Raw genomic sequence first — 24,900 nt, forward strand, 5'->3', positions numbered from 1 at the left:
AATTTTGTGTGTGTATATAAAAATTCTTCTTAATATTATATCTGGGTTTTTTTTGTTCGTTCTTGTTTTTCTTCCATTCTGCAGTTACAATATTTTGGATCCTGAAATATTCTCATTAAATAATTCTGGCACTGTAGTGGTGAGAGAAGCTGCAGGGAATAACATGAGAACACCAACTCCTTCTGGCATTAAAAAGTCAGGAATGACCGAAAACCAAACTTGTAAGAACATTTAATGGGTGCACAACTGGAATCAGTTTCAACTTACCTTTTATTTTCTCTTAATTTCTGTCCTGACCTCCATCATAAGTTTTCCACATTGCCTTTGGAAAAGCACTCACGCCAATCTAAAGAGTTTCTGGATTTCAGCAGTGTCCTTTGTATTTTTTTTTTTTTTGGCGTAAGGAGTATAAAAGAAGTCCTAGTCAATAATGGGGCATTTATAATAACTCTGAGCATTGTTTATTGCATTGATTAATATGTTACTTTTTATAAAGTTTATCCTGAAGTTTAGTAATGAGTTTATAAATTCTAGCCAATTAGTGATACTAGTTTTCATTTTGCAGAAGTCCCGTTACCTAGACCTATTAAATTGATAATATTCCAGATTATTCTAAATGCAATGCTAATTTTTATCCGTTTCTGTGGTTATTAATTGGTCGGTAGTTTCCTTTAGATTTCCTAATGTCAACAATTTCTTGGGTCATTCTTTAAGTCTTGCTTAAAATTATAGAGTTAAGTTTATTACTGTCTTTCAAATTTTAAGTAGAATAATTTATGTTGCCTTCTCCAGTGCTTGCTCCCAGCTGTTTTCCTGTGGCAGGGGCTACCTCGGGATAATTTTATCCTTTTTTATGTTCTACCTTTTTTATCTTCTATAATTTATCCTTTTTTATCTTCTACCATTTTTACTTCAATTCTCTGTCATCCACATTTGACAGCTGTTTTCAATAACATCCTTTGAGGTTTCAACAGGAGCTGAAAGGCTCCTCGTTGTAGGTAATTGTGAAATATAGGACTTTGGTTACCTCAGACATTGCTGTTGATGATAACATACAAGGCAATGCAAAGAAGTCTGCCTGGCCAATATAAGTTCAAGATGAAATCGCAGGCCTGGTCTTTTCAATAGCACTTCAGGGAACACATTGTGGCCACAACTGTAAAGAGCAAAATTGTCCTATCATTCCCAGAATCACAGAATTTGGAAAAGACCTCCAGGATCATGGAGTCCAACCATTCCTATCAGCCACTAAACCACACCCCTGAGCATCTCATCCACTCGTCTTTTAAATACCTCCAGGCATGATGGCTCAACCACCACCCTGCAGAGCTCAAACACCTTCCATGTAGGACTTCCTTAGGCAGGATCAACCAGCCTCTTTGTCTTTTCCAAGGAGATGTGAAAAAAACTAACAGCTGAATTCACTGGTTCTCTTTGCAACAGCTTACTTTTAGTTATACTCTTTTGTGTTGTGATGCTTACCAGTCACTGGGGAGTGAGTCACTGCAAGCTACTGAAAAATTGTGAAAATCCTGTTTATAACCTCCTAGCCTCTGCAGCAATTCTGAATGAAAGAATTTCACAAAGTATGTAGTTTGACATAGAGTTCAAATACTGTTTAGCTTGTGATCAGCTTCTGCCTGAAATCTATAGCTCAGATATTACTGTATCCAACTACCGAGAACCTTTGTCTTTCCCCTTGGAGGATATTTGATATTGAATAAAATAATGAAACAATTCTGCAGGTATCACAGAATTTATCACAAATCTTCCCTTCTTCCTAACTTCTTCTTTTAAGACGCCTCAGTTTCAGAAAGTTTCTTGGGAGCTGGCCATGCAGTGATTTTTCCCTAATACTTCTTAACTTCTGTGTAGGTTGTGTTTTGGCTTTAAGGCTGAAAACTATTTGGTACACATTTATTAGTTTGCTCAAACTTTTTTTTTTCATCCTTGCTTCTCCCAACACTTAAGTAAAAGCATCTTATATTTTAAATATCATAACCTTATAAATATGATAACCTTAACATTGGCATTTCCTAACATTTAGCTGCCACAGGAAAATCCTAGCTGGGTGATAATGTTTTCTTTTTTATTTTTTTTTTTTTGAGAACTTTAACTCATTTTCAACTATTTAACATTTTGTCTTTAGGTACAGATAGATATTCTGAGGACAGCATTGAACTGAGAGGAACAGATACTCCTCGAACTCGAGAGACAAACAATACAGAAATACCCATCTCTCATTCCCCCAATGAATGCAACCAATTGCTGTCAAATACAGTTTTATTGGAGCATTTTACAAAAATCTTTTTGCATATAAGAAGAGCAGTGGTAAGATATGTTTTCTTATTAAACATTTTATTTGTTGCTAAGCATTGCATTAAAATACTACTTACAGCATTAAAAAAACCCGCAATTCAGAAACGTAAAAAAACTTTAGTGAGAAAAAGTAGTGATTCTTCATCTTCTGCAAAATGTCCAAGTACAGTGAATGAAATAAATCAGACACATCACCTACCATAATGTATATTTCTACCAAACATAAATGTTTTATTTTTCATTTAGTTTTTGTAACTCTTCTCCTCATGCTTTTTTAATATTTGTGAAAATACTTGAAGACCTACTTTTCCCTTTACATATCTTAGTGAATGCCTTGGTAGTATAAACAAAAGTGATTGAAAAGGAATGCAGACCAACTATTTTTCCCATAATGTCTTGTAATACAAAATAAAAGCACATGTATAGATGGTGTGAATTAATTTCTATTTCTTATAAAAGCAACAATTAAATTAAATTATAAAGCAGTGCTTCTATGAAGTTTTCCAAATTAAGATTCTATAATTCTTTATATAAATTAAAATATTAAATGATCTGTTATTAAAGAAGATCCATAGGCTGTAATGTTGAAAGATCACTTATACCTAAGCTTTGCATCAAAAGAATGCAGCTTTTAATTTCCGTATTTCCAAAATATACTTATATTTTGAATTATATGCATAGGTTCTTGCTCACCGTGGTGGCCACTGGACGTTGCTTCAAAATGCTTGTCGAGAGCTTTGGAACTTTACTGAAGAATTACAATTGATTGCTGACCATTCACATTCACATGTGGATGCATTTCCCATTACCAGGGATTTTCTTAGGAACACCATCTGGTTGCCATTTTATTTGGCATCAGACATGATCATTGATATGATAACTGAGCTACAAGCAAGCAGATCTCTTAAGGTAAAAATTATTTTTATTATCACAATATGCTCTTTATTATCGCATCTTCAGTAAAGATAGTTTGCTTTCTCTTGCATTAAATTCTGGTATCTCAAAATTATTCTCTGTAACAAGTTTTTATCAGATTACAGTATTTTCTAATCTTTATTATTTAATTTGTCCTAAACTCAAGTTTGAAAGTAACAGGTAGAATGTTTCTTCACTGTAGATTGTGGATCCTGAAGGAGACTTCTGCATTCCCAGTTGTTTAGGAGGTATTAATGATGAGAATGGTGGCTCTAATCTCCATCCACAGTCTCCCCTGGATGATGTAAATATCGTTGACTTGAAGTGGATATGTAATCTGATTCTTAAAACAATAGAATTGTTATATCAAATGAAGAAGTGGGAAGCACTGGTACACATAGCTGTACAATTTAATGTCTTTACACAGTAAGTCACACCAACTCTAATAAAAACGAAAAAGCAACATGATATAGTTAAATATACCATTATTTTTCTTAATTACCAGAGTTTGCTTTTTTTTCAGTGAGAGATACACGGAACAAGTGAGTCCACTGCTGGTGTATGCTCAGAGGCAGCTGCTGGAAAGGATACAGCAATTCACTGGCCCAGAGAGCCATCAATCTCATTTCCTAAAATATCTGTCTGATACTGCACGTAAGGTGAACTGCAGATTTATTTTTTGGGTACACTCTTAATGTGAACTACATATAGAGAAATATTTTCAATGATTAGATTAGTATGGTTTTCCATAATGTTCACAAATAGTAAATTCTAGTAAATTAATGAATGTAGTTGATTGAAGTGCATGAAGAGGCTTACATGACATGATTCCAGCAGCAGAGGTCTGAACTTGACCCAGAGAATGTTTCTGCCACACATGATATACCCATTCCATGTTATTAGCCTAAATCTAGTTTCATGTTAGTTCTTGATGCTGCTCTTTCATCCTGAGAACATTTATTTGGATAGTGTGCAATCTCTGTGATTAATTAAAATAAAATACAAAGAGATTGCTTTGTTTCTGCATTGAACACTGCTCCTACAGACCAAAAATAATCAAACTGTGTTGACCCAAACACTGACAATACCAATAAAAAAACTTGAAAAACTTGATCACCAGCAATCCCCCCTGAGCTGCTCAGCAAACTCATCTCCTTAAAAGCCTTAGCTGTATGTATTTGATGAACTGAGATTGCCACTTGGAAATTTTTCATGGCATTAGCTATTAAAAACTAGGATTTTTCTATTTTTTTAACCTAAGATTTATTTCTGAGAGAAGATTTGCTAAAGTCATACGTATGGTTGTTGTTTTTGATATGTTTCTATCCCTAATATAAACCCAGGACTTGACGAGGGAGGAAAGCAGGATTTGGAATTCCACATGGGTTTGTTCCGAACATGGTCCAGGGGCCACTGCCTTGCCTAGAGACAGCACACTGCTGCCCAGTGCTTGCAGGAACTTAAAGACATTCCTGGCTTGCGAAGGGCAGCTGAGGTGCTCCGTCCTGTCTCTCTGGAAGGCTGTTACTGCTGACTTCTTTCAGGCCCTGCCATTCAGAACATCGTTCTTTTTTCTAAAAAAAAAGGCAGAATGTTCTGAATTGGTTCTTTTGCTTCTGAAGTGATGTAGCTACATTAGCAGAAGAAAATGCCTGCACTGGATTTGCTCTTTGTAGAAGTATGGAAGTTTCTCTAGCAGGGTTAGACTGCTTCTGTTGTTTGCTTAGAGCTATTTTGTATAAGCCTATGGAGCATTACATTGTGCTTTACAGGCAGCGTGCTCTTTTTAGGCACACTTAACGCTGACAGATTATTTGCAAGCATGTATTTATCTAGACAAAGAAAGGTAGTATATTTGCTGAACATCAATGAGTTACTTATGATTATGGCAAATACCAAATAAGAGATAAATTTAATTCATTAACATCTAAACACTTGTATGTTATATCCAATAATTAGGTGCTGTGATTCTTTCACCTCCTACTGACAAGCGTACTAGTTATGGGTCATTGGTGTCTTTGTAAAATAATTCTCTTTTATTTTGTCATATGACTGAGTATTTAGATTCTTTGAGCACTAAACATTGATTTTTCTGAATATTATTCAATTATCATGAAAAAAACTTATTTTTCAGATGAGTTGCAGAAGCTACATAGGGCAGAAATTACAGCTTCCTGTGGCCCATTCTTCTAGTGAATTGATTTTTCCTGGATTCTGTCCTGAGATGAAAAATGATTATACAGGTCAGAGCACAATTCAGTATCTTGAGTTCTGTTTTCTGCCAAAACCTTTCCTTTTTTTTTCATACCGGAGATTATATATATTTTGTTTTCCCCCTTATCGTAGGCCTTCCACTTCTCCTGTAATCTGTTTCTTCTGATATAAACTTAGATTTGTCTTCAAATTTTTATTCTTCATCTTTTGGATGTACAGTAATGTTGTCAAGACTTTTCCAAATATATTCTGGCTGTATCTGAAAGCAGAGAAAAGCATTCATCATCCAGATGACAGTTGACCTACAGTATATTGAGAGAGCTTGGTGGTCTTGGTCCAGTTTTCCATCTGTGTTGTTGGACATCCAGCAATATACCCAGAAGTTAATGTGAAAGTTCACTGTTATTAATAAAATAAATAGGAAAACTGTAGCGAACCATAAGTCGACACCTCTTTTACCCACAATTGTTGTTCTTTCCTGTCAGGATTAAAATGTTATAGTCATTAATGAAAGTTTGTAAAGCGTAGTTCCTTATATCACAGAAATGTCAACACATTGCACACAAGGCTTTGTGTTTAATTCAGCTGAGGGAAGTTATTAAACAATAAATAATGCTGTTTGTAAGAAGAGTAGATAATATTATGCATTCACTGGAGAGAGTATGCTAACTCCCAGGTTTGTTACATTGAAGCTGCAGTAAGCGTAGTAAATACGATCAAGATTTGTAGTAGACTTATTTCCAGAATTCAGACACTAGAACTCAGAGAGCTGAGCTAAGGCAGGGCAGATGGAATTCAGGGAATATAGATGTCAAATGACAATTGAAATATAACACTGAAAAAGATACAAATGCTCACAAGTGTTCTTGGCGGTTAATAATTTGCTTTAATTCATAATTGAACAGGAAGCAAAGGAGATTATTACATTAATCAATTTTAGTCTTAAAGTTGTGGAATTGTCTAAATACATGTTTTGTAGGGTGATTTACTAAAAATATAAACTTATGTTATGCAGAATTGTTCTCCATAACTGTTAAATCCTTTTAGACTGCAGTCAAGAGAAAGCCCTAGCTTACGTACCTCTTGATGTGAATGACACACTGAAATGTTTTAGAGATACTCTACAGAAATCTAAATACCACAGCAGAGCATTGAGACACAGCAGAAAACTACTTTCATTATTTCTTGCACACACACAAGGTGAGTTATTTACTGAAGTGTTTTTCAGTTAATAAAATGTATATACAGTTAAAGTAATAAGGATTGAAAGAAAAAGATTTTTTTTAATTGAAGTTTTAGTTGCTATTGACAATTAGAAAAACACATAGAATGTAGTTATATAGGAAGTTCTGTAAACACAAGCTCTAAGCCTGATTTCCTGTGATTTGTGTTTCATGGTTGGATAATATATTTCTTTTTTCATGAAGCTGCGTCACCTGTCTGTCTGCAGCCAAACCTCTGCTAGAGGGCTGACTGGCAGACCTTCCCAAGTACATTTTCATTAGATTGCACTGACCGATGACTTATGACCAGTGAGTTTAATTATGAGACACAGACAGAATCATAGCACAGAAAAGCAGATAAAAAAAAGGTACACAGGAATTGTATATCTGTTCGAGTGATATGTGGAAATATTTGTGGTGCTGGAAATAGTGTAATACTTTTCCAAACTGATCATATAAATCACTTTTCTGGTCTAGAAAACGCTGGAGGAGTAATTGGCAATCGTATCTCTTCAAATAGAAGACTGGAATTTAATGTGGGAGCTGATCTGATATTTCTACCAACGCCACAAGACCTTTCTCAAGAAGAATTTAATTTCTCCAATATGGTTGAGAGCAAACCAATACCACAGTCACAGCTTTCCATAATTATCTCTTCCTATGAAAAAACAATTGGTAATTTTTTTCATACATTTTTGTTTATAGCTAAGATGTAACAGCGTTCTGCCTATTTGTGTTCATATACGTTTATTCCAGTGTTATTTCCCTCTGTCAGACAGCTATAGCTGTCTGAAAACTGGCTTCCAGAAATACAGTACTTTCTTTCTGTTAATTCAGAAAATCTGCATTAGATCATCTCATCTTATGTTATCTCATAAGTTATCTCATCTTATGAAAAAGAATTACTTCAGTGCTGCTATACTGATTAATCCCAAATTAGAAATCTTTTGCAATGATTAACAGATTAATTTGAATTCCTTGACAGTTTTTTTCCTAGCAAATGGATCTTTTGAATTCTGTGCATTTGAATATGAGGCCTGGTTGCTTGTCTTCCATCTTCCATTCCATTATGGCTTTTCTCATACAGTTACAGTTCAGCACCACTACCTGTTTTTTGCTGTGTGACAAAATAGGTGAAGTGTAGCAGGTCAACAAATACCCTAAGTGGTTTTATTTGAAGCAAGAGGTTTAGAAATGGCCCAGGAACAATGCTGCTGTGTTGTGAGCACACAGTGTTGTTTAGCCAGGCAAATGGCCTGCTTTCCCAATTATCTCCTGAAGTGTAAATCATGTCAGAAGTCTGAAAAAAACAAAAATGAAAAACCTTAGGTAAACAGGTCCATGCATACATCCTACTCTTGTTTTTAAAATTAGTAGATATAAGCAATTGTATATTTGAAGATAAAGTATACAAGCCTAATAAATCTTTCAAAAGGTATTAATGCATTGAATTACATGTGAGTGCTTGTCTCTTCATGCAAAATTTGTTCAAGATTCAGTAACTGATTTAATGATCTGACATCATTTTTTTCTAATCGATTGAAAAATAAATAACAGGAGTCCTTGAAATGAACAGCCAGAGAGACCTCAAGGTTCAGGCTCTGCATGAACTTGGAAATCTTCACTTTTATGCTGGAAACAAAAGGTACATAGTTTTGGATTAAAAAAGAGCATGGTTTCATTTATTTTTAATTGGCATTCATATGCCCTTCAACTCTCTTGCAAGTTCTTGTACTGTTCTCTAGTCCATCTAACTTCTTTAATCTAACTCACTATTAGCTATATTTTGAGAGGCTTCTTTCCCAAGAATCTGTGTATTTTTCTTAGCTAGCTAATTGCAACTAAGCACACTAATTAAGCATCTCTGTGTGTTTTTAGAAAGTGATATCTATTACTTGACGATTTACTGTAGTGTAAGTCTCGGTAAGTTTGTTGACCAAGAATGGTATCATTTTATGTGGTAGAAACTGTATTTCAGTTTTTGACCTAATCAGAATTAGTTATATCTCAGGCAATAAAGATAAAATGAAGTGAGTCTTCCACTTTCCACTTATCTTCCACTTTGGAAAATGTCAGCAATATGATGAGCGTGTTTTTTATGTGTTACAGAGCTGCTTTTAAATATTGGTGTCAAGCCCTTGATGAAACACTCAACATTGCTGATACTCTTAACAACTGGCAAGAATTAGGTTTTCCAAAAGATGCTACGGACTGCTTTGTAGCTGGAAGATCGACTGATATTAGTCAGAAATTTCTTTCTCAGGCTGGAGTTTGGGGTTGTTTACATGCAGCAGTCCTAGTGGCTAAGATAGCTCAGTAAGTATTTTATCTATGTATGTATTGATTTAATATTTTAAACAAATTGCTCATCCAGGACAGCAGGCAACTTGAAATTAATTTAAAAATACTAATGAGTTGCTATAAAAAAGGCTCATCAAAAGCAGAGGAGTTTTTTCTTTCAGGAACAAAGTTGCTCTTTTGGAGAATATTGCTTGTTCACTTTCCTTGAGTGCTCATCTTTGATCATATTTGCAACTTTATATTATATGGAGAGATCATTCAAATAAAACAAAATGATAAAAAGTCATAAGCACAAGGATTTTACAGTCATATCGATTTTCAATTGAAATATCACATCTCCCAAGTCATTGCACATATTAAATATTAATGTATCTTGAAGGCAGATTTACTGCCTAAAGTACTCCTTTTCTGATGAATTACAACTAAATGAAATTTGAATTACTGTATTAAAGTCTAATATCAATAAATATTTCTGTCCAGTAGTCCTTGACTGCTGGTAAAGCACTGTGGCTGCAATTCTGAGCTGTTCCTCAATGTATTGTACAATATAAAAATCTACAAAACGTAGAAATTTAGAACTTGGAAATACCTAGGCCAGTTCTAAATGACCTTAGAAGCATTATACCTGTGAAACGACCGAGTGTCATCTGAGTAAACTGTCCTACCCTGAGAAACAATGTGTATTAATAGCACTGTAAAATGTCTGTAAACCAAGCTAGCTTTGGAAGTCTTAGCATGGGTATTTCAGGATGAAACAGCATTGTCACACTCAGGATTAGCACCCAAGAGGAAAAGGAGTGAGTGTAAGTTGTTTATAAATGATAGCTCTTCTAATTCTGGCTGTGTTGCAGTCTCAGGTCTAATTAGGCAAGACCAGACCCTAGCTTCTTTTACAGATGCTTGTGGCTCATATTTGTTGCACTTTTACTATCCCTTTACTGGTAAAATGTCCATTCCAAATCCTGACAGGAATCTGGAGGGAGCTATCCTCTTCCTCAGGCAGATCTTTTCTATTCAGACCTGACTTGGGCCGTTAAACATCTTTCCTTTGAGCTACTCTTTCTAGAGCAACTTAGTCTCAGGCTGTAAAATACAGATTAAAGATTTATGATATTGTAGATCAGAGGAGTACCCTGCTACCAGGATGTTTTAAAGCTCTGATGAAGTAATGTTTGGGATTCATTTCATCTAAGTAGACACCTACCATGTGAAAGTCCACACTCCGCTGATTATCTTAGGCTTCCTTTATGGAAAGAGCTATACTTTTAGGTGTGAGTTACTTGACCTGCTTTATCTTTCTAGTTTTGTATGAGATGAATTTTGCACTTAGATTGCTTGTTTCTCTCTTACTTTAACTAGAATCTAGACAACTTCCTTTGCTTAAGGTACATCTTTGGTCAAATGCTTCTTTCTTTGCCTGGTATAGCTGAGCATCTATCTACAGAACAAGCAGATGTTTTGCAGTATAGTAAACATCTAGATTGTCTTACTATTATACTAGGAGTAAAAAAAGAATTTTAATAACATATTGATTGGCACATTCATATTTCTTCTTATTTATTGCTCTGCAGGTATATAACAACATCAAAGATGAGATTAAGAACTAAATACTGCTGTTTTTCTGCTATACTTTTTAAGGTGAGTATATAATTTCAGTTAAAATTCATGAAGTTGACAAATTGCTTCTAAAATTTAAACCTCAATATCCTATTAAAACATTTCTCTTTTCCTTTTGATTTTAAAGGAAAGCTGGATATAAGAGGTTGTTGACAATTTATGCATATTAGATTAGATGTTTTTATTCTCTGTTTTTTAACATTATTCCTGTATTAAAGCCTAAAAATTATCACTTCAATAAGAGGCTAGTATGTCAGAGAAATAAAGAAATACTGCAAAGTGAAGATGGCTAAAATATATGGCAGACAAATATATTTTTCTTCCCTTGAAGTGTTCTGCTCAGGAAGAGTTGGATAGCATAAAAAATAGCAGAATGTTCTGTCAGACCTGTGCAGAACCTTCATAGGTTGTAATAAATTTTCAGCCAGGATAACAGACTCTTTAGTAAAAGAATTCTTTTAATCCTTTTTAGCATTGAAAAATATTGGTTTGTAATACTAAAATCTCAGCTTCATAAGAACTTTGCTCTAAAACCAGAGGATAGTCAAAATGATTCAGTTTCATTTACAAAGAAAATAAGATCATTAAGTTTGTAACCTTTCAGAAACCGACTACAGAGAAAAAAAAAAGGGTTTTGGTTTACTTTTAAAAAGAAGTTTTAAGATACCAGTAACAAAAATGATATAGGAAAAAGAACTACAAGTATTCTGCCAGTCGTACTCCACTGGGATCAATGCTTACTCATCCGAGTGCAAAACCTCGTTAAGTTTAGCAAAAGAAGAATAAGTTGAAGAAACAAAGTAAAGAACAATTTTGACTAGCTTCTGGCACTGTAAGTGCTGATATTACAAAGCTGAACAATTTTGATTCCTCCTACTGACAGAAATAGTGGTAAGTATTTGTTCCAGCTGTATAATGCTAGAAATAATTGTGACTTGACTGAACGGGGTCTGATATTAATTGGGTGAGTGCAGCTTGCAGGGTGAGTGTCTTGAAAAACATAATCAATTACTGCCACTGTACCTTGTGAAGTTCAAGCCCATAATTTGCTCCTTGATTTGGAAAGCTTTTATAACCTTATTTAAATTCCACCTCTGGTGTTAGCTTTAGGCTTGTTAATATCTTAGATCTGAGTATTTAAATGAATATTTCTCTAGCATCGTTGCTAATTACAACAGGATAAACACAATTGGGAAGGGATATCCAATATCAGAGACTATGTTAGCACTCCTCCCCTTTTAAAGGAGGAACATTTAATTTACTTCCTTAAAGTTCACTTCAGTTTTAAATTATATGATTTAATCTGCATTAGCTGACTTAGTTAATGCCATGGAACTAGCTTTTAATTTGCCTTAATGTCTGCAGCTCTCTCAGAAAAAAATTCTGAGGGGATGGTAAGGCAAGAACCTAAGGCTCAGTAAAATCAAACTAGCTTTCATAGCTTTAGGGAAAATAAAAATATTTTTCTTCTGATGGAAGACATTTTCCATGAAACATCTTTGGACCAGCAGAGAAATTCTGAAAATCTGAACACATCCCCAGAATCCTCTCAACACATTTTTCCTATGTGTTTACCTTGATTTTTTGATGGACATGTTTGAATAATTTAGTAAGGTCTTTTTGTTTACTGGGCAGAAACTTATCCTAAAAATTATCTAAAAAATCTTTGTGAAAATCCCTAATTTTAATAAGTTTTATAATTTATAAGTTTTTTTCCCCTGGTGCTTTCAAAGATTTATTTGGGATGCTTTGACTTGGAACCTGAGAGAAACACCATTGGCTCTCGGAAGACTTTTCATTACCTGGAGTACTTGCTGAGGAATCTTTCATGATTATTTTTCTACACCTAGATTAGTTTTTTTTCTTTTGCTTGTTCTGTGAAATACTGTCCTTAAACTACTTTCAGCCTGTATTTTTTTAATCTGTCAAGTTCATACGTAGGGCTTTTCTTTTTTTAGAAGATTTTCCATGGTTTTGTCTGGAAACAACTGGATAATTAAGACATTGACTGAGTTTCATTTATGAGGTCATTTATGAGTCTCAGGTGTTAGAGTTTAATAGTATTTCATTAATGACTATACATCTTTTCACAAGGAGATCATTATTACTTTCAGAGCCTGTTCAGAGCTTCTCTTCCACATCCAACATCTGACTACGACTTTGCCCAATATGAAACAGATATGCTTATTCCTGGTATCGACTTGTTCTCTGATCGCTACAGAGCTAATATCTGTACTGTAGTTGCAAGTCTGAATTTCCTTATGTTTGAACTACATTGTGCAAAGCAAAATTTAATAGTAAGTACTATTTTTATACTCTGGAAATGAATTTTAAGACATCTAATCTTATTTTTTAGTGTGGGTGTACTTATGAGATACCTCAGAAGTTCTAGCAAAATAACTGTCTGGATAGGTTCTGTGGCACTGAGATAGAGGCAAGGTATAGCTTGCTGCCTACAGTTTTTAGAATAAACAGGGTACTTGTTTATTCAAGAAGGTGACAATACATTGTCCACTTAGCGTAGGCATTTTCGAGGAAACTTCCTATTATATACAGTTTGAGATACACTGTATTATTACTTTAAATGCAGTATGTCCAGAATGCTTTCAATAATTTTACTTTCACATTCAATAAATAAAAGTCTCTTCTGCCTTCCTCCTTCTCATGGTGCCATATTCCTCTGCGTGGAGTGTTTTTACAGCTTCCCTCTTATGTTGATCATGTACTTGTTTCCTCCATTTAATGACTGACCACTTCCACTTTCATCCAGCTTCTTTCAAAGGTGCAGTTCTGTGTATTAGGATAAATAGATTGAATTGGTTACTATTACTGAAAAGGGTGCAATTCTACCTCTGTAGAATTTGTTTGGCCCTTTTATGCTCTTAACAGATTTTCATGTCAGGCAATTATTGTACACCTCTATAAATCAACTCTCCACAAAACAGAAAACTCCCCAAGTAGAAAAAGTAGATAGTTTTCTGCTGATTTGATGCGTTGAATCCACTTATGGAAAGGTCCTGTGTAAGGGAGGGGAGAAGATCGTGTGGCTGACAGCAGAAGAGTACGAAAGGGTTAGGGGTTTGAGATGGAAGAGGAGTTAGAGAGGAGGCAGCAAGATGTTACCCCTTTTTTGTCAGAAAGCCATTATTTGGATTGATTTCTTCTGGACCTTTAGGCTGTGTCATGTCTTACCTCCTGTTATTGCTTCTTCCCATCCTGCATTACTGGAGTTCAGTTTGTCTAACTGCTTTGTCTAACTGCCTTCGCTACATGAGACCAAGTGAGAACAAGGAGCAGACAGTTACCTGGAGGCAGGGATGTGCATGGCCATGTGAAGCAAGCAATTTTTGATCGTTTCTGCACTTGTACTAACAGAATATAGATACAGGTCATAGATCATAGGCAAAGCAATTGTAGTTTCAGCAGGATGGCAACCTCATTTCCACTGAATGCTTAATGTATGGGAATATTTTGGATGGTGTGCACTGAATTGATTTGACAATTAAATCAAAATACATCAAAATATGAGTTTTATTAAAAATAAGACTTTGAAGACTAATTTTGTTGAATTACTTCAAGTATCAGTTGGAAACTGTATGCGTAGAATTAAAACATCTGCCTCAGGCATTGGTAATCCCAATTCAGAAGTATTAAGCTACTTTATGAAAAACTGAAAGTGCATTTGACAAGAAAGTAACAATGCTGTTAGCGTTTTCCAAGCTTGGGGACATTTTAAAGTGAAGGAAAATGTAAAAGATGAACAGTAATTGAATTTTGGAAGTTCTTTCATGTTCAAGAAACAAATACTCCTGTTGGAAAAGAAGCTGGGTTTTTTTCTGAAACATTATATAGTAATAACTACAGTGCTTGTATACTTTACTAGAACTCAGTTTTAAAATGTTTTTTATTAGCTACCCCTAAAAAAACTTTCAATTTTAAATGACTGTAAATAAATTTGTAAATCAGCTTTATCACCATCCAGTTTATTTTACAATTGGTATTGTTTCACTTAGACAATCACAGGACTTCATTGTTTTTATTTTATAAAGCTCACAGAATTCTATTACTGTGTCGCTTAAAAGATTATGGCATATCCAGATGCAGGCAGGTTTAGAAAACCTTCATTTCAACATCTTCCCAGTAGGTTTACCCACAGATGGTGTAGTAAAAAAAAGCCCACGTTGAACACACAGAATAATTTGGGGAAACTTTACTTTCTACATTGTGAATCACATATAAGGAAGTATAAGGGGTTAGCTTTGGCTAGGTGAAGAACTTTTTAACACATTCATCCTTCATGGAGCATAAGAGAAAGTAGTGGTGGTATGTAGCAGTGAATGCACTATTCATAGATTATCTACATATTTGTGATATATAATTGCAATGTACATTTCCATAATTGTACCCTTGATGACATTTATAACTAGATGACATAATACTTCCCTACAGATTTTACCACTGTTCACCTTATACCAATACTTTGTTTCTGAGATTTGTAAGGACCCAGTCAAATGTATTGAAGGAAGAATCTTAAAGGTAATCAAAGAAACTTTTCTAATCACAGCACATTGTATTTCAAGTAAACTTTTTATTTCTTTATTGAATGTACTAGATTTAATATTTATTCATGTATGATTACTATGTAAAGTAATGCTTTAATATTCAACTATTGCCTAGTGTTTCTTAGCACAACAGATTGCAGAACAGGACTATTTTCTAAATGCAAGTATTATTTATAGAATCAATTTAGTAAGATGTGGTTTTATTTATACAGTTTTAGTGTTACTGTCCTACAGAGAATGTTAAGTACTTGGATGATATCTTTTAATTCTCCATTTAACAAATATTCTCCTTAAAGGTACGATCGTAAGATTTTCCCTCTCAGAGCCAAACTTTTTACTTCCTAATTTTTATGTTATTCCACTGTTCTTCTAAACGTTTTCTTAAATGCAAAACATGAATGATTTTTTTCTTCGCAATGTTCACGTCTGGATTTGTTATCAGTATCATGGTGGAACCAGGTTGTCAGACTTCTGGGAACAGACTTTTCTCATTTCACTAATGTTTGCTTTTGGTTTTTTTTTTTTTTAATCCTTTGTTTGTTTCTTTTTTTAATCCCTTGTCTGTTTGTTTGTTTTAAAGGAATCTAATTTGTAATAAGAGCCAAAGCATCATTGATATTAGATATTTTCAGGAAATGCTGATACTGGTTAGGGAGAGTAGCTGAGTACTACAAGGTCAAGATGAGTAAAATGTATGAAACAAATTTTGATCTGCCAGATGAATTAAATTCTTTTCCTTTCTCAGGAGCAAGTTTTTGAAGAATATGTTTTTTGGTTCTTGTTTGTTTTTTTTTTTAATTATTTTTGTATTTAAAAGTGAAAGACCCAACATTGAGATTTCAGTTATTTAGTAAAAGTATGAAAGATTTCTTTCCACTGAAGAATGTTCTCCATGAATGTACTATTCCAATAGCCGGATCTACTTAAAAATTACCCTTGAATAAATTTTATTTTAAGCAAAAAGAAAAATTGAAAATTATTGAAATCGAAGACTCTGTTATTTTTTCACAGATTAAAGTGCTTACAGATATAGGCTTTTTTACAGAGGCCTTTCATGAACTGTCTTTGCTTAACTGTGGAGAGAGAATTCCGTGGAAAATACCTGCAGGATACAGAAAAATTGAGCCAATGAAGGTAAGCAACAGTAAAGTATAACCTCGAACTGTAATACTCAATTCTTTTCATGAAACTGCACACACTCCATATCTTCAAGTTGTTACACATTCCTAAAAAAACCTAAATTTCTTTCCATTGGTAGGTCAAATAGTAGGCATTGAATGACAATTTTTCGCACTGAACAACCAGAATGAAAATAAATTTTGAAACACGTGCTGTCTCGTTTATACAGTGACTAACACAGATAATACTGCTGGAAAAATAACATGTAATTTCATATGCAGACAAAAAAATATGGATAGAGTCCTTGTCCAGTTAATGGCAAAATCCCCACTGCCCCAGCCGGGAGCAGGACAGCCCCCAGCCCAGGGCACTGAGCACTTCTGTGGGCCTGGGGACAAGCTGAGGGCTGTGGGTAGAGGTCAACATCAGACCTGTGTGGACAACCAGGCACAGACACAGCCCCAGAATGGTCACACAGGGCTGTGGGGTCTGGCTGAGGCTGGGCCAGGATGTGGGCACACAGGTGGCCCCACCTGAGTGGCAGTGCAGGGTTGTGGTGACCTGAAGACTGCTCCTGCTGTGGCATCACTGGGGCAGGGACTGATGGCCCCAGGGGGCTGACACTGAGTCCTGGGCCGTAGAGCAGGTAGGCTGTAGGCTTGTGTTCAGCCTGGAGAAGAGAATGCTCCAAGGAGATCTTATAGCAGCCTTCCACACCTGAAGGGGGCCTACAGGAAAGCTGGAGAGGGGCTATTCGTAAAGGCTTGTGGGGATAGGACCAGAGGGAATGGGTATAAACCGGAGAGGTGCAGATTTAGACTGGACATTTGGAAGAATTTCTTCACTATGAGAGTGGTGAGGCACAGGCACAGGTTGCCCAGGGAAGCTGTGGCTGCCCCATCCCTGGAGGTGTTCAAGGCCAGCTTGGATGGGGTCTTGGGCAGCCTGATCTGGTGGGATGTGCCTGCCCATGGCAGGGGGGTTGGAACTGGGTGATCTTTAAGGTCCCTTCCAACCCTAACTATTCTACGATTCTATGATTCTAAGTAATTGTCACATTTTCAGAGCCCTGAAAGTATAGTTGGAAATGCACTACACTTGTACTCTGCTCTGCCAGCTCACTTATTTGATGCTCATATTATAATGCATAACTTATTTCTGATCTTGTCCATTTTACAGGCCTTACAGAAATTTGACTCCTCAGAATCTCTCCTGAGTCTTACAAATTTACAGGTAAAAATAAAATCTGAAAGACCTAAAAATTTTATGCTAGACTGAATATTTATTTTTCTGGCATCAGTTAAAGATTATTTGGTTCAGAAAATATACGTATTATTAGTAAAAAACAGTAAACGGAAAACGTGTTCTCCTCAATGACTTACTATTTCCTAAATTTAAAATTTCATGGCTGACCTCACAAGGGAGCACCAAGTACCATTTTTCAGACGAGAGACCTAATATGTACAAATCTGTGACTTGCCTGTGCAGAGCATATTAGTAAAATTATTCAGTTTTTGTCATGATATGTGGGTTCTGGTGTTTATCCTGCTAAAATACCAAGAACAACAGTCATCTAGCTTTACAATTTCTATCAATTAGAGCTGTCTTCATAGATTTGTCCTAATTCAGATTGGGGTCAAAGTCCGTTTCGGGAGAATAAAAGAAAAGGAGATGGAAGAGGACATGACAGGACGGGACAAGACAGACAGGACAGGAAAAAAGTGAATCTGTAAACCAGTTAATGAATAGCCATTTCTCATTTTAATTAAAACTACATGTTCCTATATGACTTCTTTTTTGTTTTTTTTTTTTTCAGTTTTAATAAATTCCTTTCATTTGCCTTGTCACAGATCCATTGAGCTAGCAGAATGTGAAAAAAAAATGTACCGTAAACCCAAACTGATAAAGTAGAAAAACAGCTTTTTCTTCCACTTTTCTCCTTTTTGTTTACAGTAATCTTTTGCATCTCCTACAACAATTGATATTAGAAGGCAGAAATGCGATGTCTATCTTGACAGCTTTTGATCTCAATAGTTTAAGATTTATTTTGAAGTTGTGCTTCATCTTGAGCTTTTGATTTAAACATTTTACAGTCTATATGGAGCTCTTACCGGTCTGCTTATGATTTTGCAAAGCTGTGTAGACTTTCAACTTCTAAATGTATTAATCTAAAGTGAGAATATTAAACTCAAGATGAAACAAAGATGCTATAATGAATAGCAAAAAGATTCTATGAAATATGCTAGAATGGTCTGGATACAAGTATTTTTTCCTCGTTTAAACTTTTTAGTTAGGGTGAATTGTAACACCAGACTTTTCTTTGAGTTGAGATTTCTGAACTACAGATTTGCCTATATATTTTTTGTGACCACCTTAGCTCAGAGTGCTATGGACAATGCAAAAAAACTAGAACTCACACATAGTAACGTCTATAACTTCACTGAGGCTGCTAAGGGGTGAATTAAGTTTGGAAAGGAAAACAGCAACACATGCATAATTACTAAGAGCACATTACTAATATTATTCATCTTAATTGTTGATAAACATCATTATTAATAGAAGCAGAGTTGGCCTTGAACAAAAAAAATGTAAAATATATTATTTCAAGTGTCTCAGTTGTTAACTTTCTCATAGGTACTGGAAGATACATTTAATTGGAGTCTGCCTTTAACAATGGTGCCACTGTGCAGTAAACGAATTATAAATAAATTAACCTTAGCCAAAATGCATTTAATCATTTGCCTTTCTGCCACAATAAATAATATGCCTGAAAAAGTGGAAAAACACGTCTATTCTGTTGATAACAAAAACGTGAAGGAGCCAAGTGGAATTACAGCATCAAATGTAAAAGGTAATTATAAGGGTGGTGGAAAAGTGCATTTACTCTGTGCCTTGTTTCAAGCATGTTTTTTCCACTTTCATCTGTGTATGCATTAATGTGTCCTATTTAGAAACAATATTCATATTAAATGTTGCTGGAAAAAATAGTAATTATTGAAAGAAGCATTAAGATTTTTCGAGTCTTTTTTAGCTAATATCTTTAATATTACTAGAGCTGTATCACATTCTTCCTCAATTATTTTGATATTGAAAGTCCCAATTATACATAGGAAAAAAAGGGTATATTCTCCAAATGATGGAAAATGCTTTGCTTCTGCTTCTGTTATCTGAACTTTTATTTTAAATGTGCTTGACAGTTGATGCTGTTAAGAATTCAAGACAACAGGAACAAAGAGGCACAATAGTGCGGCTCATTCACTGTAAAGATGAATTAAATATGGCCATGCTGAAGGTAATTTTGGATTTTAAGAAGAAAGGCTTAAAAAGCTGCAGATTGTTCCAAAAACATTGCTAATGCTTTAAAATAACAGAAATTATGATGGGAGGATGGCATAAATAAGGGCACTATAAATTTTAATTTCTAATCTGATTGTCATACACAAAGTTGTGGTGGTTCGGTGCAGTTTTTCAAACAGGTTAGTTTATGTTGTATAAATGTCCATGGGAAACACCATCACAGTCAGCCCTCAGTATGATTGTTTTAGCAACAAGGGTAAAGACTGAATGGTATGTCGAGTATAAAATCATCTCCTTTCAGAGTTCGTGCCTGTAGAACATGTTAGGGCCTCTTTGAAGGAGTAGTATGCTCTACAAATAAATGGAAAACCATTCTCTACCATATGTGAAATGTCTCATGGTTTTCATGTTCCTTTTTTTGATACTTTATTTTGGAAAAACCATACCACAGCTTCTTTGTTTAAAAGGGATTTTTGGTTGTTTTATTTTTGTTTTGGGGTTTGTTTTTTTTTTTTGGCTTAATTCTAAACTTCATGCTTGGTAATTTCACATCACAAAAAGGCAACTGGCAGCTGACATATTCCAGAGAATAGTCTTGTCTAGGAAGTACCTTGGCCAAACAAAGTAATGTAAAAAATACCCATGGAGAAATGGAGGAGGATTTTGTATGGCAATTGGCAAATGCCATATGCTAGAAAATGAAAGTTTTGATATAGCTTGAAAATAACTTGAAAACAGCATCTGGAAAGTAACTAAAATAGAAATGTTAAATTAATTTGAATGGGGCTTTTTTTAAGAAGCATGTATATTTCTTTCTGATTTTTCTTTAACCATTCTGCTCTTTTGTTTTCTTAAATAGAGCTCTGAATTCATTGAGGAAATTGGTCAAAAAAAAGATACTGGACAATACAAAGCTTTGAATTATTTCTGAATTTTGCTGAAAGCTCCATGATTGAGTTAACTATGGTTAACTTTATATAAAATAGATATGGTTTTTAGAGATGATTTTCACAGCTTCTGACAGCTTTGTTTGTCAGAAAGTCTGTAAATTACAGTTGAACTTTCAGGATACATACTGCAGCCAAGGATCTGTCAAAGAATAGGTAGAAAAGAATGTAATACTTGCAGTGTCTTTAATATTGTATTTTGATATAGCATTTTATTGTTTAAAACTACTAAGCATAGCAAGAAATATAGTATAAAATTATCAAGTGTAGCTATAAGATAAAAATAAAAAAATATTGAGTAATATTGCTAAGCCATAAAATATGTAGTTAAGCATAAATTGCAATAGTACAGTCACAGATAAGATGTTGCTACTTTAAACACATTGAATCTATAAACTTGAATAAAACTAAATTAACCCCCCAGCTCTTTATAGAAAAGGCATATTGTGTTCCAGTCAGGTTTTTTTAGGATGTAATGACAGTGGGCTGTAAAAGAATAAAATACTTCTAAGGATTTTTTTTTTATTATTTCTTTCATTATTTTTTGAAATTATACAATGCTGTCTTCTGCTCTAGGGGATCTTATTGATGGAAGCTGAAGAAAGTCTTAGCCATCTTGTGCAGAACATACAGGACAAATATGATGGGGACATATCTCAGTGTTTTGCTGAAGATTTAGAGTCTCTTATTGAGGCCAGACTTCAGCTTGCTGCTATTTCTCAGCAAAGGCATCACGCAGCTCTCAGGTAGGTAATATTATGGAAAAACCTTATGTTGCACAGTCCTGACTACAGAAGATTAAAAACCAAAATCCAGCAATTTTTTTCTGTGACTCTCTCACATCTACATTAATATTCTAAATCTTTGCAACCAGCCATAACAACTCCACAAGTATATCTGAAAATGGTTTTTATTAATTATTGCTTTAGTTTACTTTTTCAAGATCATCAGTTATTTGTCTATGATTTCTCTGTGAGGTGTTTTTGTGATACTGTGTTAAAGAAAATGAAAGAAAAACCTTCAGTGGTTGCTGTTTTTGTTAAAATAAAACTCTGGATGTGTTAGGTCATGTGTTTTTTATAATTCTAAAGTTTATGGCAGAGCACTAATGTTGTCTCTGAAGTACTGAATTTTTACCTCGTTCTAGAATGCCCTGTGGTTCTGTCCTAAAAGAACATTTTCTCTTGATGTACCTAGTTAGCGGTGTCAAATTAAAATGTTAAAATCCTATTTTTTAAATTAATTTGATTAAAGAGCATTGATGTAACTTTTAATGTATTAGAACAGATTTTAGCAGGTATTAGTTATATTGATAGTGATAGCGTGTCAAATACTGTTGTATTATATAATCTGTCGGATATTTTCTCCAAATTATAATTCCCAAATTCTGTGATTTCTTTTAGGCTCTAACTTCTTTTGGAGAACTTGCTGAAATTACATTTGTGCTGTTCTTTGAATACATGGGGCATATAGAAATATATTAACTCTCTATAGATGTTAAATTCTGAACATTGTTTTGATCTTTCAGCTAGGAGGATTCTTCTGCTTAGTGTAGTTGTAATTTTAATTAATTTGTATGAGGATAATAGTTTAACAATAAATTTCTATTAATGTCAAGGTCTTTTCATGTATTATTAGGTTGAAAAAGCTTCGAGGGTACAAATTTTTAAGTAAAGATGCAGCATGTGGAGGTGTAGCATTGTCACTGGTCTGACTATATTGGGAATAAGAATAAGTAGATCATAATCAGTATTTGTAATTTTGTTAAGTATGATCTGACTACACACAAAAAAAATATTAAAGTAAGTCTTACATTATAGTGAGCACCAGGGAAAAAGCAAAGTTAACATTTTTTTTAGTTGTTGGAATGCTGGTGAATTGCTGTAAAACTCTTACTGATGAAGTGGTAGGTGATTCATATGGCCAAAAAATAAATCAGTGTCCATGTTTTCTGCTATGTCAAAAGCAAACTGTCTTCCTTCTCCCAGATGTCTTAAGTGAATAAACAAACCTCCACGTCAGATAGCCTTTAAATAGCACAATTCCTTTTTAGCTCCTACGGTACAGCAATAAATAAAAATAAAATTAACAAGGACGGGAGCTTCGCAGGGCCGTATAGACTACTGAACCAAAGCCAGTATGAGTAGTGCAGCATGGTCTTTCATCTGGGTTTTGTTTATACTGTTTTGAAAGATAGGAGCTTCCCAAAAGTTCAGCTATTAGGACTGTAGTAATTCAGTAGTAATGTCATTTGTGAAGATGTATGTAAGAATTTATAGGCTACCTGCAGACTTTCTATCCTGAAATATTAATCTATTTCAGTGCTTTTTCAATTAGATTAATTTACCATAAATTTGTCGAGTCAACAACAAATCACTGGACAGTGATCTTATTATGCTTTTGAATACCATGTGGATTTTATAAAATTATCTTATTAGTAACTAAGGCCCAGTATGCTGGTACTTGTCCTAGTTACTAGGCCTAGTTACTTGTCCTTGTTTACTAGGCTTAGTAAAACCTGCATTAGCAGAGTTCTAACTCAAACTTTCTTACCCTGCTAAACCGGTATGCAAGACATTTTCAGTGCAGGACCCTTCTTTTTAACATGAAATTGTATCCTAGAGTGTAGTTTCCCTCTTGGCTTATAACTTGTCTCAGGCAGAAGAAACTTTTTTAGAGTATCAAGGATTCCAATGGATGTCAAGCATTTTATGGATCATATTTTAGGACTCTCAAATTCTTGATAGGTGTTTAATGGGCCTTGTAGTCAGATAGTGGTCAGATAGCACCAACAAACAAAGCAAGAGTTTGGGTTTTTTTAACCTATTTTACAATTTTATTGCACTGCCTTCCATGGAAACTGCTGATATATCTGCCTCAGATACAAATGAAACATTACTTCAGACAGCTGAATGTTTCCTGCCTGCCAGCCTAGAAATCAAACTTTGCATGATATTACAGAAATTCATCATTTTTTTCCTTTGGCGAAATGACTTAGTGGTGGAATTGTTATAGTCAGCTGTACTTTCCTATTTTGATCATCTTGTCACTTTCTGATGCAGCTGATAAAAGGATGTGTATTTTGTCAAGGGAAATATATAGACACATCACTCTTGTTGACAGCAGAAGAGGGTCACAAAAATTTCATCAAGGGAAGCTTCTACATTACAGCCTCTGTCTTGCAAAAAAATTATGCCTCAGAATAAGTTTATATATAGGATTAATTCCATTGATCTCAAGGAGAGCACTTACATAGTGTCCCCCCCTAAGATATGTGAGGTGTCTAATTACCCTAATATGTGCTCGTCTACTTACATGAATACATTTCTGTTTAAAAAACAACACATATATGAAAATTTGGGCTTGTGGTCTACATTTTACTCATGGAATTTATATCTAAACATGTAGGTAAAAATGGCCTCATTTTCAGAATTGCTAAATATTGATGACAGCAGGTAACTGGAGGCAGTGGTGCTCAGGAAGATAATTTAGTATTCCTTTAGTATATACAGCCTGTATATACTTTTGGGTACCACACCTTCTCCAACTTGTTTGACAAATGTTAGCCTTAGCATCTCAAGCTATGTTTTGAAAAATGTCAGGTTATGTTGTAATTTTAATTTTGATGCCTGGTTTCAGGGGAAAACTCTGCTTAATAAAAAGAAAGAAAACCAGTTGGGATATTTCATTGCATTATCCTTACTGTCGCTTTTGCTTTTATAAGCAAATTCTGTTTCATCTTTTCCATTGCTAGAGAGGAGGTTATCATCAAATTCAACATTGATTTATTCTGGTTTCATTTTGTTGAATAAAACTGAGGTTAAGCGATGATGAAGGTGATTCATAAGTAGCTGAAAGGCAAGATATTAACAGTTTGGGTTCTCATTGTTACTTTGGGGTCTATTTGTGCTGAATTGGTGTAATCCATCCAATTCAGCATAACGAAACAGCAAGCGGCATAAAATGAGAATTGACAGGAAGACTTGAACTACACTTTTATCTCTGGAGGTTATCCATCCTGTGGTTGGATACATGTTGGCAGAATAATGTGAGTAATTTCATAGTAGTGCAGCTCTTGTTCTGGCTTCTTTGTGCATGAATCAAGAACTTTGCCTTTACGACAATTAATCTAGAACTTCTCAAAAGCCATAAATTCACACAGAGCCTGAATCTCTCTTGCACTAAAGACTGTTTACAGGTTTCTTGTAGTGTACAAAGAATTTAAGGTGTTCATAAAATAGTTTTTCTTTTGCTTCATAGTAGCCTGTCTCTATGTAAAGAGACTCTATGTGAAAAGACAGCATAGATCAGAATTTTGGTTATGCATTTTTAACAATTATCCTGCTGAAAAAATCTTTAAGAAATAGATAGGGATACCCTCAGGTA

The 24,900-nt window shown here is 34.6% G+C and overlaps 1 protein-coding gene across 1 annotated transcript in view; it reads left to right on the plus strand.

Annotated features, from left to right (window-relative positions):
- CFAP54 (cilia and flagella associated protein 54) overlaps positions 1-24,900 on the plus strand; it is a 108,867-nt gene that overhangs the window by 56,021 nt on the left and 27,946 nt on the right. The window contains 18 exon segments of the mRNA XM_054067432.1: positions 85-221; positions 2,150-2,331; positions 3,001-3,228; positions 3,437-3,660; positions 3,758-3,893; positions 5,369-5,477; positions 6,496-6,648; positions 7,149-7,346; positions 8,229-8,316; positions 8,781-8,987; positions 10,544-10,610; positions 12,704-12,886; positions 15,039-15,125; positions 16,163-16,285; positions 17,450-17,503; positions 18,905-19,121; positions 19,468-19,562; positions 21,091-21,260. Coding sequence (XP_053923407.1) covers positions 85-221; positions 2,150-2,331; positions 3,001-3,228; positions 3,437-3,660; positions 3,758-3,893; positions 5,369-5,477; positions 6,496-6,648; positions 7,149-7,346; positions 8,229-8,316; positions 8,781-8,987; positions 10,544-10,610; positions 12,704-12,886; positions 15,039-15,125; positions 16,163-16,285; positions 17,450-17,503; positions 18,905-19,121; positions 19,468-19,562; positions 21,091-21,260 — 2,658 coding nt within the window.

Source organism: Cuculus canorus, chromosome 1, assembly GCF_017976375.1.
Source record: "Cuculus canorus isolate bCucCan1 chromosome 1, bCucCan1.pri, whole genome shotgun sequence".
NCBI classification, from domain to species: domain Eukaryota; kingdom Metazoa; phylum Chordata; class Aves; order Cuculiformes; family Cuculidae; genus Cuculus; species Cuculus canorus.